General features: G+C 45.9%; 1 protein-coding gene across 1 annotated transcript in view; it reads left to right on the top strand.

The window, feature by feature from the left end:
* Wdfy4 (WDFY family member 4) overlaps nucleotides 1-17,693 on the top strand; it is a 232,615-nt gene that overhangs the window by 160,157 nt on the left and 54,765 nt on the right. Inside the window, 4 exon segments of the mRNA XM_051202497.1 lie at nucleotides 4,570-4,718; nucleotides 9,771-9,891; nucleotides 11,653-11,738; nucleotides 13,885-13,947. Of these exon segments, the coding sequence (XP_051058454.1) occupies nucleotides 4,570-4,718; nucleotides 9,771-9,891; nucleotides 11,653-11,738; nucleotides 13,885-13,947 (419 nt within the window).

The raw sequence follows: 17,693 nt of genomic DNA, 5'->3' as shown, positions 1-17,693 counted from the left end.
CTAGAGGCAGAAGGGAGGGCCTAGTCCCTACTCCAAATGACTTGACAATTTATTGACCCCTCCTGGAAGGCATCACCCTCTCTGTGGAGTGGGACGGGGGAATGGGATGGGAGGGTGGTGGTGGGGTATAGGAGGGAGGGAGAGAGGGAAGGAGGGAAGGAGAGGGAACTGGGATCAATATGTAAAATAAGAAAAAATAAAACATAAAAAAATATCCTGAGTGATGACAGTGGTGGGCACTGTACCTTGAACTGTCTTTGGGACATGTGGTATGTTTCCCATTACAAAACAGTATATAAGTCACTATCTTTTCACCTGGTCCCAGAGCCTGCAGCAGGGAAAGGAGGGAGGCTTGACTTGGCTGTTTACTGTGGAAGTGGCAGAGCCAGGCAGGCAGGGGGCATCCCTGCTCCTTGTCTCAGAGAAAGAAGGTACTTAATGTAAAGGGACCCAGCACTGTGTTCCTTTCCAGATAAGCAGAGTGTCTGCATTGCTTTAGGATTCTTTTCTCTCATTACTGGTGTGGCTGACAATCTCGGCCATTGTAACCCACTTGGAAAACAGAAACCAGAGATTATGGGTATCAACACAAATATGATTTTTGCATATTTTTCATAGTTTTAGTTTAGTTTTTCTCAGCAATTTTGTTTTGAAAATTAAGAATATAGCCACACTATCATGCCTTCAGATGCTAAATTGATGGATCCAATTACCAGTGAATCAAAAAATATTTTTGAAGCATTGAAGTCTGTTCTGAGCTCTAGCAGGCTCCCACCCCCACTTGACTTTTCTCTAGACAATACAATGCAACAGCATGGGCAGTGCTGGCATTACATTAAGTATTAAAAATATCTAAAGGTGGTTGCAAGTAATAGAGATAGAAGGGATTAGAGTATCATGGAATTTGGTAGCAGTGGACAGAAGTTCTGGAAACATCCCCAAGGATACCAAGAGATAATTGTACCCAATCTGTTTGCTAAGGACAAATTGTACACAACTGTTTGCCAAGGATAAATTGTACCCAGTCTGTTTGCTAGTCCCAATAGCATGAACTGAGGACACAAGGTGAGCAGTGGGGTACATCTTTTTCCTGCTCACAAACAGGAGAGAAGAAACAAGGGCAGCTCCAATGCTGCCTGCTTCTGATGGCCTCTCTTGGCCTCAGTTTGTCCTATGTGCCCTTTCTAGATGTACCACTGAGGACTTGCTTTGGGGCCATGTGACCCGGTGAGCTGCCACCCGGTGACTGGCCGTTGTTGTCCCTCCCATTTTGTCTCCAGCCTCTCTGGGACTGGCCGTTGTTGTCCCTCCCATTTTGTCTCCAGCCTCTCTGGCTTTCCAGACAACCTGTTGTTCATCGTCTGCAGATGGGGGTGTATTTGCTTCCTCGGTTTTCTGCCCACTGGGAATGACCATACATCATCCAGCATGTCTTTAAAAAGTTCTCGTGGAGCAACAAAAGTTCCCCTTGTCTCAAGTGATCGATAGCGTCAAGGCACAAGGGGTTTCTTAGTCGTGAGTAAACATGGACGGCCCCTCTCAGGGCTAATTTAAATGGAAGAGCAGGTAATAGTTCACTTGGGCTCATTTTCTAGTTTTTAAAATGCCATTTCTTTTCAAACAGAATCAATTTTTAAGCTATTAACCCAGCTCTCTTTAGACATTTTTTTCTTGTGGTTTGGTTTATTCTCATTGTTACTTAAGCCTCCCCAAAGGGAAATATCCGATCAGATCACGGTGTTTGCTCCAAAGCCCCATACTAGGAGCTGCGGAGGCTTTAGGAGGGTGGTGCTTGGGGATGGGAGAGAGGTTCTGAGGGTTCCTCAGATAACAAGAAAAAAAAGTTTAACAGCTTGGCATAACTCTTTGTTATCAGTTTGTATTGTGGTACTATACTAAAAGACTTTGGGCTTGACTATTTTATAAAGAAAAGAGGTTTCTTTGGGCCTATGGATCTGGAAGGCCCGGGGCGGGGGGGGGGGGGGTACATATGTAGTGATTATCTTCTGGATGGCATGTTCTCAAGGTGACACAGGGCATCATATGATAAGATACAGGGGGTATGTATGAATGTGAGTCTTCTGATTTTTTTTTTAAGGTCTCATTCTTAGAGATTTCATCTTGATGAAGTTAATTATATGCTAGTAACCACCTCCCAAGAGCCCCTCCTCTACCCTCCTGCACCACAATGGGCAGTGACCTTTGAGTCCTTGGGAGATGCAGCCAAACTGGGTTCACATTGTATTTCCCTCCTTATAATGCTGGCAATTTCACACCGCTTTGCAAGGGAACAATTGTCGATAGCTATGTGAATTTAAAACAGCCTCGCCCTGGGCCTCCTGTCTGGTTCCTAGAACTGTATTCCTCAGATGTATCTGTCAATTCAATGTGGCATGTGTAGTATGAGGGTGGCTGTCACAGCACTGCGTATATCAAATATTTGAAAGTAAGCAGAATTTATGAAAAATTCGTCAAATAAGCTGCATTGGAATAGTCTGCAACTATTAGTGAAAGTCAGACATGTCTACAAGAGGCTGTTAGGACCGGAATCCACAGGGGGTGAGGGGGGAGCTGCTCAGGGAAAAGATTTGCCCTAACAAGGTAACTGTGGAAATACAGTGCTTACTTAATCAAGGCAAGAGCAGTGTAAAGAAAGCCTGACTTGCATTCTGAAGACCTTTGGGAGGCAGACAGACATTCCCTGATTACTGGCCCAGTTCCCCCTCGAGTTCTGTGGTGTTGTGGTATTTCATCTTACACTGAATCCACCAAATGGTCATCTGATTGGATCTACCATAAAGCCTTTACCAATGGCCCCACAAGTTCAGGCTGTGACTGTGGGGAACTGAGCCTCAACATGGATTTTTCTGGAAGGAACCACAAGGCTGGTAATTGTGATGAGACTTCTACTTATTTATTTCCTTTTCCAGAAGGTCTCATTTGTGGTCCAGGCTGGCTTCAAACAAGCCTCCCAACTAATAATCCTCCTGGCTCAGCTTCCTGAGTAGCTGGGAATACAGGTGCATGTTACTTTCAGCCTTTTAAATCCACCCCTCCCGCACACACACACACACACCATCCCTGCTTCAAAATTTAGTATTGGCATTTACAGGAGTGCACCACATTCAGTCTTTGTGTTAATGTATACCAGACACCCATGACCCTTCATACTTCAGGGCCAGCAGTACAGGTGTGGGCCACACTCACTACATTTCCGTTCTGCATTTGTAAGGATGCTTAGCCCCTTTGGGGTTTTATTCAGCATTTATTCATTCATGCCAGAGTCTGAGTCATTGTCACAAGAAGAATCCCTGGAAAGCTAGCTAGGATGTCCATGTGAAGTGTGCATGTGTTCTCAGGAAGTGTGCACATGCTGTGTACACGTGCTCTCGGGAAGTATTTGGGGTGGAGACATCTGGACTGACTTGGTACAGCTGTGGTGTAATGGCTTCAGCTGACCACACCCAAGTAGGGGCTCTGAATTGAGGCAAAGGGGCCCTGACTTCGTGATTCCATGTTGGCCTGTTGCTAGGGGCACGTTGTCACTGGGAAGGGATATGGCCCTGCCCCAGGTGCTCTCTGTCAGTAAAGGAGTGTGGGCTGCAGTCCAGGGCAAAGCACCCACACGGATGCTGAACAACCTGTATCCACACCTGCTTTGGCTTTACAGAGACAGAACTACATGGCTTATACTTGTGTTTGGGCACACCTGGGTTTTATTCCTGGCTCAGCTACTCATTGGCTATTACTCAATGGCCCCAGTAAAGCTTGCATCATTATAACTGGGGAATGCTTTCCTTGTTAGGGGGATTAATGTAAGAGAACGGACTTTGACACACTTAGGAACTACAGCAGTAAGTCCCAACAAATACAGCTACAAAATACTCCCCAGAATAAGGCTCGGGGAACATTGCAAAACAGGAGGCAGAGAGATGAGTAGGGGATCCTGAGAGCAGGGGAAATAATCTTCCGCGGGAAGAGCACACCAACACCAAATGGTCAGCCCTGAAAACATACACATACAAGTAACATTACACTGATCAGGTTTGTATTTAGGAATATATATGTCTATACATATACATATACATCCTATGCATGTAACAACAATTAATGGCAGAAAGGGCCTTGAACTTGAAAGAGAACAAGAAGGGAAGTATTGGAGGGTTTGGAAGGAGGAAAGGGAAGGAAGAAACGGTGTGATTATAATATATATATTGGTCTTTTGAAACAGAGTTTATCTGTGTAACAGCCCTAGCTATCCTGGAAGTTGATTTGTAGACCGGGCTGGCCTCAAACTCAGAGATCCACCTGTCTCTGCCTCTTGAGTGCTGGGATTAAATGTCACCCAGATGCCTTGATCAGGGTGGTGTGTCACTGGCTAGATTAAAAACTACATCGAGTATTTGGTATAAAGGTGCCACATGAATTATGATTGGGATATTTCAGCCTGTCATTCTGCAAGCCACAAACACTGTCACCTCCAAATGTCCTGTGAGTGGCTTGTGGCTGCCTGTTCTTCGTAAGCTTGACATGCATACAGTCTGACTCTAGCACCCTCTCTTCTTCCAGGTTTCGCAGAAGTTCCCCCTGGTGATCGTGCAGGGCCACCTGGTCTCAGAAGGGATCCTGCTCTTTGGCCAGCAGCACTTCTACATCTGTGAGAACTTTACTCTGTCTCCCACGGGCGATGTCTACTGCACCCACCACTGCTTATCCAAGTGAGTTCTCCCACTTCCTCCAGCAGATTTCTCCCAGCCCTGCCTGCCTCCGTCCACTTCCCTCTTCTTCCCCTTCCTACTGTGGCCATGGCTCTCCAAAGCCAGCTTCCGGGGAGATTTGGATAGGACCTTTGAACCACCATCCAGGCCGGGTGGGGTGGCACATGTATTATCCCAACACTCAGGAGGCTGAGACAGGAAGATTCCACGTTTGAGACCAGCAAGGGCTACACGTGAGAATCCTACCTTGAGAGAACAATACAAAACAACTAACTGAATGAGGAAAGAAACTAGGGTCTCCCATCTCCCATCTATATCCCAACTAGCAGCAGACATCACCAACAGGAAATTCTAAGGCTTTTTTTATAGTAACAAATGTTTATCTAGCTCCTACTGACCACTCTGCTCATGAAGGACAACCATTCAAATTCAAACTGACAGGGTTTTGCAAGTTGTCAAGTTGTGTGTTTTCTTGTGGTCCTTGCTCTTAAAAGATGGAAAGGTTTTTTTCATTGTGGTTTGCAAAGATTCCTAGGGTGACCAAGTAACTTCTTAGCCTAATGACTTTCAAAGTGGCTTACCCCAGAGTCACCTGGAGGCATCATCAGAACACAGACCTCAGAACTCTGCCCTTTCTCTGGTTTCTAAGTCAGTAGATACGTAGGCTCTGAAAATTTGCCAGCTCCTAGCTTAGCCTGATTCTACTAGTCACAGGGGACCATACTTTGAAAACCATTGTTTTCAGATGTTGGAAAAAAAAATTCAGCATTGACCTCTCAATAGTAAGAATTATAACTCCCCATTGTCATGATTTCCAGCTGTGTCAGGAAGCCAGAGTTAAAGGCTATGTAGAAGAGTGCATGCCAGTGCACCCGATTTAGATTAAAGTTGAAACTTGCTTTAATATCCTCGCTGACCTCCTCTCTGCTAATTTTCATCTTTTATTCATACCCAAACCTCTCCTATTGCTACAAGTCTTTGATGATTTTCCAAAGCTGGAGGAGTATAATTAATACTTGGCACACTCATCCCATCGTCTTGCTCATGTTTTATGGATACTGATCAATACGGACAGTGGGTCGGCAGGCTGGTCTTTCTGAGCTGATGGAAGCTCTCTGCTCTTTCTGGTTGCTCAGCATGCCCATGTAATGACATGCACAACCAATTGCTTCACGCTTCGCCTGAACTTGGATCCTATCGATCAGCTGTGCTTTGTTTTAATCATCAAGTTGTCTATCCCTGCACTTGGAACAGAAGCCCAGCAGTTGGGCATTTGATTTGTAATGGCAAGAGTGACTTTCTTGTCTGGAAATGTACTTTTCTAGAATGCAGATAGAGTGGAAACAACTGGCTACCTTGGGGTATCTCCCGGGAATTGCCTGCTTGGTATTTTTAGTTCACCCCAAGGAAATGTTTGTTAAGCAGACAGTTACCCACCCACCCCCAACTCCCAGCTGGTCTTGTGTATAGCTTGGGAAAATGCTGGTATTACTAGAGAGGCAGTTCTCCTAGCCAGGCTCACAGATCATGTCAGATCAATGGGGATTAGGCCTTGTTTTGACCATGGAGACCAAAAAAGATACATAAATAAGCCTGTTAAAAATAAAGCTGAGCCAACCCTGAAATGCTCCTCTAAAAGCCATCAAGTTGAGCGCAACTGAGCATTAGACCTTGGAAGAGGTTTGCGGATGCACTGTAAAAATATCTCCAATCATGCCCAAGAACACTATGAGCACCCTATCCCTGGACTTAGGCATCTTCTGCAGAAGTGAGGACGCCCCTAAAAGGTCTGGCTCTTAGCTATATGGTGCTCCCTTTGTGGTTGGAAGTTCAGTGACTTTATTAGTTCATCAGGGCTGTCAAGAATGAGAGGGCCTAAGAGAACCACAGAATTTTATAGTTACACAGCCTTATAAGCCAAAAGGATGGATCAAGTTATCAGCAGGAACCTATTTTCTCAGCTGCTCATGGGAAGAAGCCATCCTTTCCCCCTGGCTTCTGGTGTCTGGGCAGGCCTTGGAATTCCTTGGCTTGTACACATACATGTCCAACCAGGTCAGTGGCTGACTTCTCCTCAGGTATTCACATCATCTTCCTCTGTGTGTCAGTGTTCAGTCTCCTCTCTTATGCGGTCATCAGCGGTCTCAGATTAGGGCCCATTCCATTTATTTTAACTTGATGACATCTATAAACGTTCCATCTTCAAATAAAGTCACATTCTGACGTCAACATATCCCTTCAGGGAGTCACAATTCTAATCCAAACAGTGTCATTCACCAGAACCTTAGTTGTCAGTTATCAAGCCCCAGCCTCCTTCCATGTTGGGCATCGTTTCTCTGTTGAATCCAATTCTGCAGTTTCCAAACATCCATTTAGTGCTTGGTAACTCCACAGACACAAAGAGGTGAGACCACAGAAGAGTATACGATCCCTGGGAGATTCCAGCCATAAATTTTAAGTATCATTCTGACAACATTGAGTGACTTCAAATAGGAGCAGACTGATTTATATTTTATTTTGAAACCTACTCCAGCTGTCAAAGTCCAGGCCAGTCAGTGTCATGACTACCATTTATCTGACATAGTGGATTTCCCTACTTTAACTATTAAAAATTATACGAAGGCCACTGCAGGCAATTTCATATGTCAAGATGGCTGCCTGGAAGCAGAATTCTGAACAGCATCTTACTAACTATAACTACAGGTCCATCTATTGATGAGCAGGGGCCACTTTCTTCCCACTCACCCTAGATGTCTGAGTGCTGATTGTAAGATGAATTGTTATTCAAAACACCCAGTGACACCTGTGTGAATACTGCCTCTGATCAACCTCAACTTGAACTTGTCAGTGAACTTAACAATGGATGTACTTTTGCTTTTCTGAGGATTCATGACTGCCCTATATGGTTACTCAGCTCTTCCTATAAGCATGAGAAAAATGGTGGTTTCTTTTCTCCCAAAAGCTCTTTTCGTATTCCAGGACATTCTTTCTCAGCCTGCCCATGTGTCACAGATGTCAACTGTGGAATCTATAGCTTGGGGTAACTGAAAGGAAGAGCTCTATGGAAATTCTGCGAGAGCCTTTATACCTCCAAGGACAATGTTGAATGAGTTTGGGTTTAAGAGTCAAGAGGACCTGGCTTGATGCAGTAACAAAATGCTTCAGGAAGCATCTCCTCTGGCAAGCATTTTCCAGGTTTACAATGGGAAAGGACCATGGCACATGTGCAGGGGAGACTCACTTAGGATCAAAGTAAACACTGGGAGGGAAAGTATGGAGCAGCCAGGGAGTATGACAGTCACATAGCAAACATGCACAGGGCTCAGGGGAAGCATGAGATGCCGACCAGCTCTGTGGAGGACCTAAGGTGTAGAAGGTGTTTTCTGTGGGTCTCACAGGGGCCTGTGGGGGCCAAAAAGGATTAGTGATTGTCATTCCCACCACACCTTGACCTGGATGCTGTTGGCTTAAGCCAAGGGTGGGAGTTAGAATTATCACCGTTGCCCCCTGAACATCAGAAATATTTAGAAACTCAGATGAGACCCAGCAGAGGTACTGGGAATGTACAATGGGCCTCAGCCAGCAAAAGCTTTGAATTAAAGCCTCCTGACCAAGGCTGCCAAAACCAAAACCACATTTTCTCTCTGATTAGCCCTACAGCAATGTGTCTCAGAGCAGAGGGTGCAGGAAGTTGTTCTCACAAGGGCCAGGAGGGGTTGCAGGGAGCCTATGTTTGCATCTTAGAAGCTACTTGTATAAGGTGCTACCCAGAGGGTTCAGGCTCCCACCCTTTACTGCAGGTCCCACTCTTTACTGCAGGAACTTACAACTAGACACAAAAGCCCATGCTCTTCATAGTATGGCACCTGGGCCACTGACTGGATTAGAAACTCCCACCAGGTCTGTGACAGTCTAACTCCTCTCAGCCTCAGATGATAGCATGGAGGCCTCATGGGCTTCACTGCAGGGCTAACACTAGGGGGAGATGAAACAGTCTTCTCCCCCACGTCCCCATCTTGGCTAGGGTTCCTTCATCTTGGGTTTCTCTAGGCTTATGACCTGGACATGAATTTCTGTAGCATTGATGTACTGGAGCAGGTATCATTTATCTTAAAGGGAAATTTTTATCAGAATGGTCAGAAAGTTTATGATAGTACACACATAGTTTAAGATAAAATAAAATGTAAATAAATGCAAAATGCTAGCTACCTGACCTAGCTTTTCAGAAATGAATGTGTCTGAAAAGGGAGTTAATTTTGTGCCAATAGATCCCCTACTCACCTCAAGGTGCACTGGCCACTCAAATACATAGAATGTTCTTCTGTGTGGGAACAAGTATTCAGACAGATCCAAGGTTCTCTGGCCTCTCCACTTTCTTCAAGGAGGCAGGCTCATTCTGAACCTTCTGATGGATGGAAAGCCTCCTGAGATCTCTATGTGGTCCCATTCTACCTTCTACATCTTCCATGTTGCAGGAGGTGGGACTCAGGTGACATGTGGCTCTGCTCTGTTCTTTTGTAGGATGCTGGTTCGCCCTCCAAGGCCTAGCTTTGGAGAATTTAGAAGGCCCTCCCTTTCCCCAATCAAGCCTGGAACTTGCAAACCAAATGAACTCCAGTTAGTTCTTTTGTCTGTGTAATTACATTGTGTCTTCTAATTCAGTGGACTTCCATCTCAGACAGGCACATCCAATGACTCTGGGTGGTCCATCTGAAGAGCAGAAAGGCATGTGGGGAGGGGGCACATGTGGTGTAATCCATTTGCAGACTTCTGAATGCAGAAACTGTTCTCACACACCCAGCTCCTGCAACCTGGGTCAACACGACTACCCCAATGAGGCTGGCACTCAGCCTACTCTTGAAGGGCAAAACAGAGTTGCTTTCTGGCACTCGGCTTGTCAGATCATCAGAGGACAGCAGAACAGGAGGCACAGCTACAGTGTAGCTCTGAACACTGTGGGGCCTGCAGAAGGCAGTGAGTGGGAGGGGCCTATTAGCATCTCCTCCTGTGGATGTCCATATGTCTGCACCACATTTGTCATTTCCCTTGCAGCATCAGCGATCCCTTCATTTTCAACATGTGCAGCAAAGACAGGTCCTCTGACCATTATTCCTGCCAGCGCCATGCCTACAGGGATCTCGGAGAGCTCCGGCCCGCCCGCTTTCTCCTGCAGGTTAGTTGAAGGGCTCCGAGTCACCCAGGGTGTAAGGAGGTGGTTCGCTCATCATAACAAGTGAACCATCATCAGAGACACCTGTCATGACCCTTCTTGGCTCCTATGCACAAAGCTCTTGTGGAGAAGCCATGAGTATTTTTCCTCTGGGCATCATCTGGTCCCTGACTGACTTGGAGCTCTGGCAGCCTCTGCAGGCTGTCCAGCCAGGCCTCTGACTTCTGGGTCGTTCTTGCTCACTAGGTCTGCTAGGAGTCAATATCTTTCCTGTGGTTCAAAACTGAACATGTGTCACCAGTCCCCTTTCCAGACCTCCCGCAGAACTTGCCTAGCTCTGAGCTTCTCATTATCTCTTAGGCCAAGTGATTTAGGGACCCGATGACTTCCCCTCTGATGCGCCTCCCAGGGCTGCTCCCACCGACTTCAAGGCCCTCTCATGTGCTGAACTCAGATGGAGGCGCCTGTGAGAGAATGACTTCAGCCATGTGCTCCTGCACCACGTTCTGCCTAGAACATTCTGTTTAGAAGCATGGATAGGAGGAAGAGCTCTGGGGACCAGCGACCTACACCCCAACTTACTTCCATCAGTCTGACCTTAGCAAGGGCAGGGCTGCCTCCCAGGCCTTCAAGGCAGCTTCAGGCCACAGATGGATGAGAGCCTGGTAGGAGGAAGGAAGACCAGGGCTCATTCCTCACCCTCTCTGCAGACTCTGAGATAGTTCCCAAGGACAGAAAGGAACACTATTTGACTCGCAAGAACCTACTAAGGGCTCCATGGATTTGTGGCTTCATTTGAGTTGTGTGCAACACTAATTCCTCATGTAAGACTCCTACAGGGAGCCCTTTCAAGGGAGTAAATTCAAGAGTTCCAGCTACTTTGGGGACCAGGGTCTAGCCTCTACTACTAACTCCTCCATTGTTGATACTTTGCCTGAAGAATTTGCTTTTTTTTTTTTTTTTTTTTTTTTTTTTTGACCCTGAGCTCTTTCAAAAGGAGAGGAGGAAGTGAGGGGGTAGATTATGGAAGAAATCCCCACCATGAAGATCCCAGCAAGGTGGCTGATTTGGGCTTCATACCCACTATGGTTCCCTTGGTTACTTCTCCAGGCCACCTCACCCTCCAGGCATAGGCAACCATGCCTTACCTTTCCCACACTGCAATACAGCACTGAGCACATGTCACACACACAGAAACCTTTCCTGGGTCTCTGTGCTTGCCTCACAGGTTTTGTACATAGTAAGTGGCACCATGAGTGGGTTTCCTCTTTCCCAGGGAATAGCGATTGCTTCCAGGTGATTGTTTTCTGGATGACTGTGGAATTCAGAGGGTCAGGGTGGCTGATGGAGCAGCTTTTCTTATCCAGTTCTGGGTTCTCTCAGGAGAGTTACAGTCTGCCACTCTAAGGATGTGGCTAAGTTGTAGCCTCTAGGTAGGGGTAGGGTTCCACCTTCTGTCTTCTTGTAGTTAATGTTTCTCTTTGTAGAGCTCTTTTATGTCTGCTCCTCACCCATCCTGCAAAGGAAGCCTTCACTTCCTGCCTCATCTGCAGGTTATTTTCTGTGGTCACACCCCTGCTTCACCATCCATTGGAACCCCACTCACCCACCACCAAAGTCTTCACATCTAGAAAGAGGTCTGCGCTAACCACAGGGGGTTTCTACCACAGGAATCCACATGGCAAACTGCCACCTGATCTTTCACCCACAAACACTTCCATTCCAGCAGTTATTATTTGTAATGACAGCAGCTTCTCTTTATAGGATATTGCCCTGGAGATCTTTTTCCAAAATGGGTATTCCAAGCTCCTTGTCTTCTACAACAATGACCGGAGTAAAGCCTCTAAAAGGTAAGGGCCTGACAAATTCTTGTTTCCAAGAAACCCATCCTAAACCCTGGGCAGAGAAATGGAGAGTTCCCAGCTCTATTCTTGAGAAAAGGTTCCCAACCCCTCGCTAGCAGAATTTAGGTGAGGTACAAGGAAGAACTGTTACGAGTAGGTTTTTCCCTTCAGTCTGGTCCCACCACCTTGCCAGCCCCAAATAACACACAGAGACACTGTATTAGATATAATTTTGTTGGACAGTTACTAGTTTCTTATTGGCTAACTCTGTCTTAAATTTTAACCCATTTCTATTAATCTAAGTACTTCCACATGGTCTTATCTTACCGGAGAGAGGGGCTGGCTTTCTTCTCCCTGTCTTCCATCTTGGATCTTCTCCCTACTACTTCCTTTCTCCTCCTAGTTTCCTAGTCCCACCCACCTATCTTGCTTTCCTGTTGGCCAACAGTGCTTTACTCATCAACCAATAAGAGAAATATATTTATAGGATGATATCTCCCACCAAAGAACTTCCTGACTTTTGAAACTAAATACAAAAACACCAGAGAAGCCTCATCTCTGTGGCAATGGGGCAATAGTGACTGAGGGGAGAAAGCCGTGCTGACATAGGCTCTTTAATGAACCTTCCAGAAAATTTTGGCTGTATTTCCTAATTTTCCAAGTCATTTTTTTTTCTTTTGGCTTAATCTCTCTTTTGGATTCCAGCTGCCAGTTATAGTCATTCCAATTTCATGTTTTACTGGAAAGAACTCCAAAGAATGGATTCCCACTGGCATGCCGAAACACCTTCTCTAAGAGAAGCCCGATGCTGCCCTTCAGTTCCTTCTCGTCTCCAAACAGATGAACCGATCTAAGCCACACCAGACTGTGTCTGCATCCTCTACACACAGTTGCTTATTTCTATTGTTACGGGAGTTACAGAGACATAGACAGGTCCACAGAGAAACTAGGCAGAGAGAAGGTAGCTTCCTGGTCACCAACAGAGCAAGTGGGGGAGGGGAAGCAGGTGTCCTCTCATCTCTGATCTGGAGAGCCTCTGGCTTCACCTTTCTGGTGGCCCTGGCTGGTAAGGGATCCTAGGCCAGCTACCCTATCCAGGGCTTGGGGCTGGAGTGGAGGAAAATGGGTACACATTTTTTGTATCTGCCAGAGTTACCTGCTTAGGGTCAGCTGCCTCCTAAAACTCATGTTGTGTGGATGCGCTGAGCAGACACGTGATGATGATGTCTCACGTGCTCCTCTTGCTCTGGGTGTGAATGAAGGTTTCTCACTGTTATCTGAAAGCCTTGCATATCTCCTTTCTGCCACTCTAATGGTGTGTTTGAGATAACCAGTTTGTAAGGGGACAGTTGATTTGGTGTCACGTGTTGGAGGTCCCAGGACTTCAACAGACGGCTGCATCACTCTGGGCCAGGTGTCAAACAGTGTGTCATGCTAACAGCATTTGAAAATGAGAAATAAAGAGGAGCAAAAGGAGGCAGCTGGGGTCCCACAGGCCTTACCCCCTCTGAGGAGTGGATGGGGGAATGGCATGGGGGGGCAGGAGGAGGAGAGGGAGGGGGAACTGGTATTGCTATGTAAAATAAAAAAAAAATTAAAAATGACAAAAAAGCGAATAGGGCCAACAATGACCAAAGACTTTCATTTCTTCTCATTTGCCCAGTGTCCTAACACATTCCAATAACCACACCCTGGGAGCTGAGTCTTTCCCTGGGGGTCTTTGAGGGGGCTTGTAAGATTCAAATGTTAGCTGAGAGCATAGGCTGTGAATGTGGCCTAATGTGAGCTCTAACACAGACTGTGCGCTCTAGAAGACTTAAGGTGACCGTCAAGCCCACAGTGATACACAGGAACATGTGAAAGCAGCTATCAAATCAATCATGGAAATTTAAGGTGCCTGGGCCCTAGAAAGGGCCTTCAAACCCCTCGGTGCAGTAACTATTATTTTCTGCCACTGCTCTTATTAATGGATCTAGCATGGTGATGCAAGAGACCCACAAAGGGTACCGCAGAGGCACCTGAGGCCTGCCCAGCGATCAGGACTGCAGGGCAGGATGGACTTGGAGGACATGGATGGGGGTGGAGGGTGTGTAGAACAAGCTGGAGGGAGGGCTGCGGCTTCGCTCATGCAACTTTTTCTCTTTTTGTTTAGCTTTTGCACTTTCCAGCCCAGCTTGAAAGGAAAAGTCAACACAGAAGACCCCTTCAATTTAAGGTAATGTCAGGGCAGGGTACACAGGCCTGCTCTGTCTTCCTTCTTTCCTGCTCTGGAGCCATGTCGATGGCACCACCATTTGTTTTCAGGTTTCTTTCCAGTCTGCACACATCCTTTATCTTACTCCTGGAGTTTCTGCTTTCAATTTAACTTCTACAAATAGGCTCGGAGTCCTACCACCACAGGCTCTGACCGTTTCAGACCTGAATAGCAAGTATCCCCTACTGTAGAAGGGTTAACTCCAGCACAGCCTGTGGTAGGCCCTCAGGAGGGAATGCAGCAGCCATGAGAGTTTCTGGATGTTCAGAAACTAAATTGATGCAATCTGAACATGCTTTTTCAGGAAATCCAAAACTCTTCAAAATCTGAATTGGGAAGCACATGGGATGTCACAAGTAGAAACATGCATGTGTTATCTCAGGTGACACCTGGGTCACAGCCTTGACAAATATACTAAAAAATGTTATATAAAATTATCTCCAGGCTTTGTGTAGAGGATCTATGCAAAAAGACCATTGAGCCTGCTGACTCAGGAGTCACACTGACTGCCAATATGAAGTTCTTAGTGAGAGTTACACTTTCCTATGTATATGCAAATATTCAAAATCCCAAAAGTATCCAAAATCTGGTTCTAAGCATTTAGGATAAGGGCTTCTCAGTAGTAGTGGTGTGTGAATTAGATGGGAACTTAAAAGTCTGTCATGTGGGTCATCTTGCTGGGGAACGGTATGTTTTCTGGTCCCAAACTTAATACCTGTGCAGGCACCTGCTCGCTGGAAGGCCAAGCTAGGATCAGCAGATATTTTTATTTCTGACAGGAGTGAGGATAGGAGGAAGACAGACAGGACTGGTTTTACTCAGAAGTGTGTCTGGGCAGTGCAGTTGCTATGCCAGGAATGGTATTCGGTAAATTTGTATGAAACATGGATGGGTCTGGACAATTTATTAAAGATATTGATAGCTTGTGATGTGTGGTGTCTGGTGCTCAACAGAGTGACAAGCAAAACAAGTCTGGACTCCCTTATACTTGCTGAGCTTATTATATTCTCATGATATACATCTTGATTTAGTCTAAGGAATGAAAGACAGTGTGGTGAGGGAAGACTTAATAAGAAAAATAAATGAGTTAGACTTGGTCAATGACAGACCTGTCATGCACGAAGTCAGGAAGAAACATTTCTGGGGCCCGTGGCGGGGGGGGGGGCAGAAGAGCAGCGCACTGGGAGATTAGCTAGTCTGGAAAAGGCTGCTGTACAGGCATGCAGGGAACTACTGGGGACAGATAACGGCTTAATGTTGAGTCTGTGGTGTCCTGGAGGGGTCTTGAGAGTGGTGCTTTATGAGTAACTAGGAGGTAGGGGGCTGAGGGTTAGCAGAGGAAGGAGGGACCTGGATTATCTGGAGAATAATTACCTTGGTAATTATGCCAGGAATAGACCATAATAGGTCAAGGACAAAAGCAGAGACTGGTTCTGAGTCTGCTGCAGTGACCCAGGGGACCACTGCTGGTCAGAGCTAGCAGAATGGTGATGTGAATGGCCAGACAGTGGACAGATGCTAAAGATAGAGATGATGGAATCTGGTGACAAGTGTGAGGTGTTTGAGAGAGGGCAGACTTAGAGAATGCAAAATTATTCAGTCCTGAGTGGTTAGAAACAAAGTAGGGACAGTCAGAATGAGCTGCCATGGGAACTGTGCTGAAAATCAGGAGCTTTGTTTGAAATGTGTGAATTTAAAAATGTACGCCACACGTTTAGGAGGGGACATCATGTCGACCATTAGAAATTCGAACTTTCAAGTTTAAGCGGAAGATCTTGACAAGATGTATTTTAGAATAGTGCTTTGAATCAAGGGAGTGGACAGACAACACCAGCAGGTGAATGCACGCATGTGGAGAAGAGGTGGTAAGCTATGCCTTGTACACACATGGGCCTGCAGTGAGGATACATGGAGATGAGACCAATAGAGGTAGAGAGGGGAGAGAGAGAGAGCTAGCTAACCCAAGCTGTAGGTGTGTGGAAGCTCCTAGAAGCCTGTTGGGTGCTGCAAAATAGGGGTAGTCAAACACCCTCAATAGGCCAAGCAGGATAAGAACTGAGATTTGACCACTGATTTGGTTACACAGACTCATTGACAACTCCAATAGATGGCAGCCACTGCTCACAGAAGCGGGATATTAGTTCTTTTGCTAATAAAGTGGGATGGCAAGGTGAGTCAGGGCACTGCTGTGGGTCATTGGTGATAAGGTGGCTGTTTTCCAACATTATGATGAGTAGCTAGGTAGTTGAAGACAAGCTCTAGTGTGAAGGTCAGCCGATATCACTCCTTGACATCTTACACTGCTCTTATGAGAGACTTATTGTCTACACTTGGAGTTCTTGAGTCATTTCATTATAAGTTGTTGTCAGCCACCCAAATGAATGAAGAGAAACAAAAATGAGAAGTTCGTCATCATGTATGGCTCTCTAGGCTCAGGAAAGTCTGCTGGAAGTTGTGGCTTGTCCTCTAAGCAAGGACTTTCCCTTGGGTCAGTTCTGTTCTAGGCAGGCTTTAAGAACACTTTGGCATCAATATTCCCAGTTATCTCCCAACATTCACATAGGAAGTCCACCTCATACCTCATACTGTATCCAGGTAATTTTAGCAAAATATCCACAAGGTGATTTTCATTTCCTGGACCTAGTTTCCATTTCATTTGAAAACCGATAAGATTATTTCATTGGTCAGATCAGGGCAGCATGCTTACCAAGACATACTTGGTGATCCCATTGCTGTCTCCACCCATTCTGAGGCAAGCATCCTCAGAATCTTAAAGGGCTCTTCCCAGCATCACAACCCTCTATCTGTCTCAGTTTCTAGTCCAGCTAGAGAGGGGGCAGGCAGAGAATGGGTAGAAGAGTGTAGACAGTGAACTGGCTATACCACCACTGGGGAACCCTACAGAGATGGCTGTCAGGTAGTAAATGAGAGTTCTCTGTGGTGGGTCAAATATCTGGAAACTCTATACTGATCCATAATTTAGCCTTGTGCACCTTCTCACATTTATGCAGCAGCTGCTTGTAGGTACACTGTGATGATTTTTCACATTGTGGCAAGAACTGCCTGGGCCATGCTGTGTCATGCCTGCCTCAGTTCCAGCACAGGCCTGAGAATGGAGACCCTTGTGGAAACCTTCTATCATCCTCTGAGATCAGCAAACAGTTCTTCAGAGTTTACAACAAAATTCATTTTTTCAACACGATGTTGTATCACTGATGGTTTTCTGTTTATTCCTTTATAGATTCTCTTTGAAAATAATAAAAGACAAGGAATTTAGAATGTGGGTGATAAGAAGCTATGGGATTCCTGTAAGAGAGTGACCTTCCACAGTCAGTTACAGTGCCAAGGGCACAATCTTAGCAGCCTGGAGCTCAACATCAAGTCCCCCCTCCTACCATGCTTCCACCGCCAGTCCCGCTCCCCAGAGATCAGTGTAACAGACTAGCTCAGGGGCTGGGTATCTGTAATGGACATGATCATTTTAGCAAAGCTCATTTCAACTCCTCCCTGAATGGAGCAGTATGGTTCTTGGATTTCTTGATGATATGAAACCCCGAGAGGTCCATGGTGGAAGATGAAACAATCCATCCTTCTGGGCTTAGGGAACAACAGTTATAACCAGAGGTAGAATAAATACTGTCACAAACTCAAAATGAGTGTGACAAACAAAACTGCAGCATTCAGATGCTTCTTACACATCCCTGCAG

The sequence above is a fragment of the Phodopus roborovskii genome, unplaced genomic scaffold (genome assembly GCF_943737965.1).
Source record: "Phodopus roborovskii unplaced genomic scaffold, PHOROB, whole genome shotgun sequence".
Taxonomy (NCBI): domain Eukaryota; kingdom Metazoa; phylum Chordata; class Mammalia; order Rodentia; family Cricetidae; genus Phodopus; species Phodopus roborovskii.
This window is presented reverse-complemented; position numbering and strand designations above follow the sequence as displayed.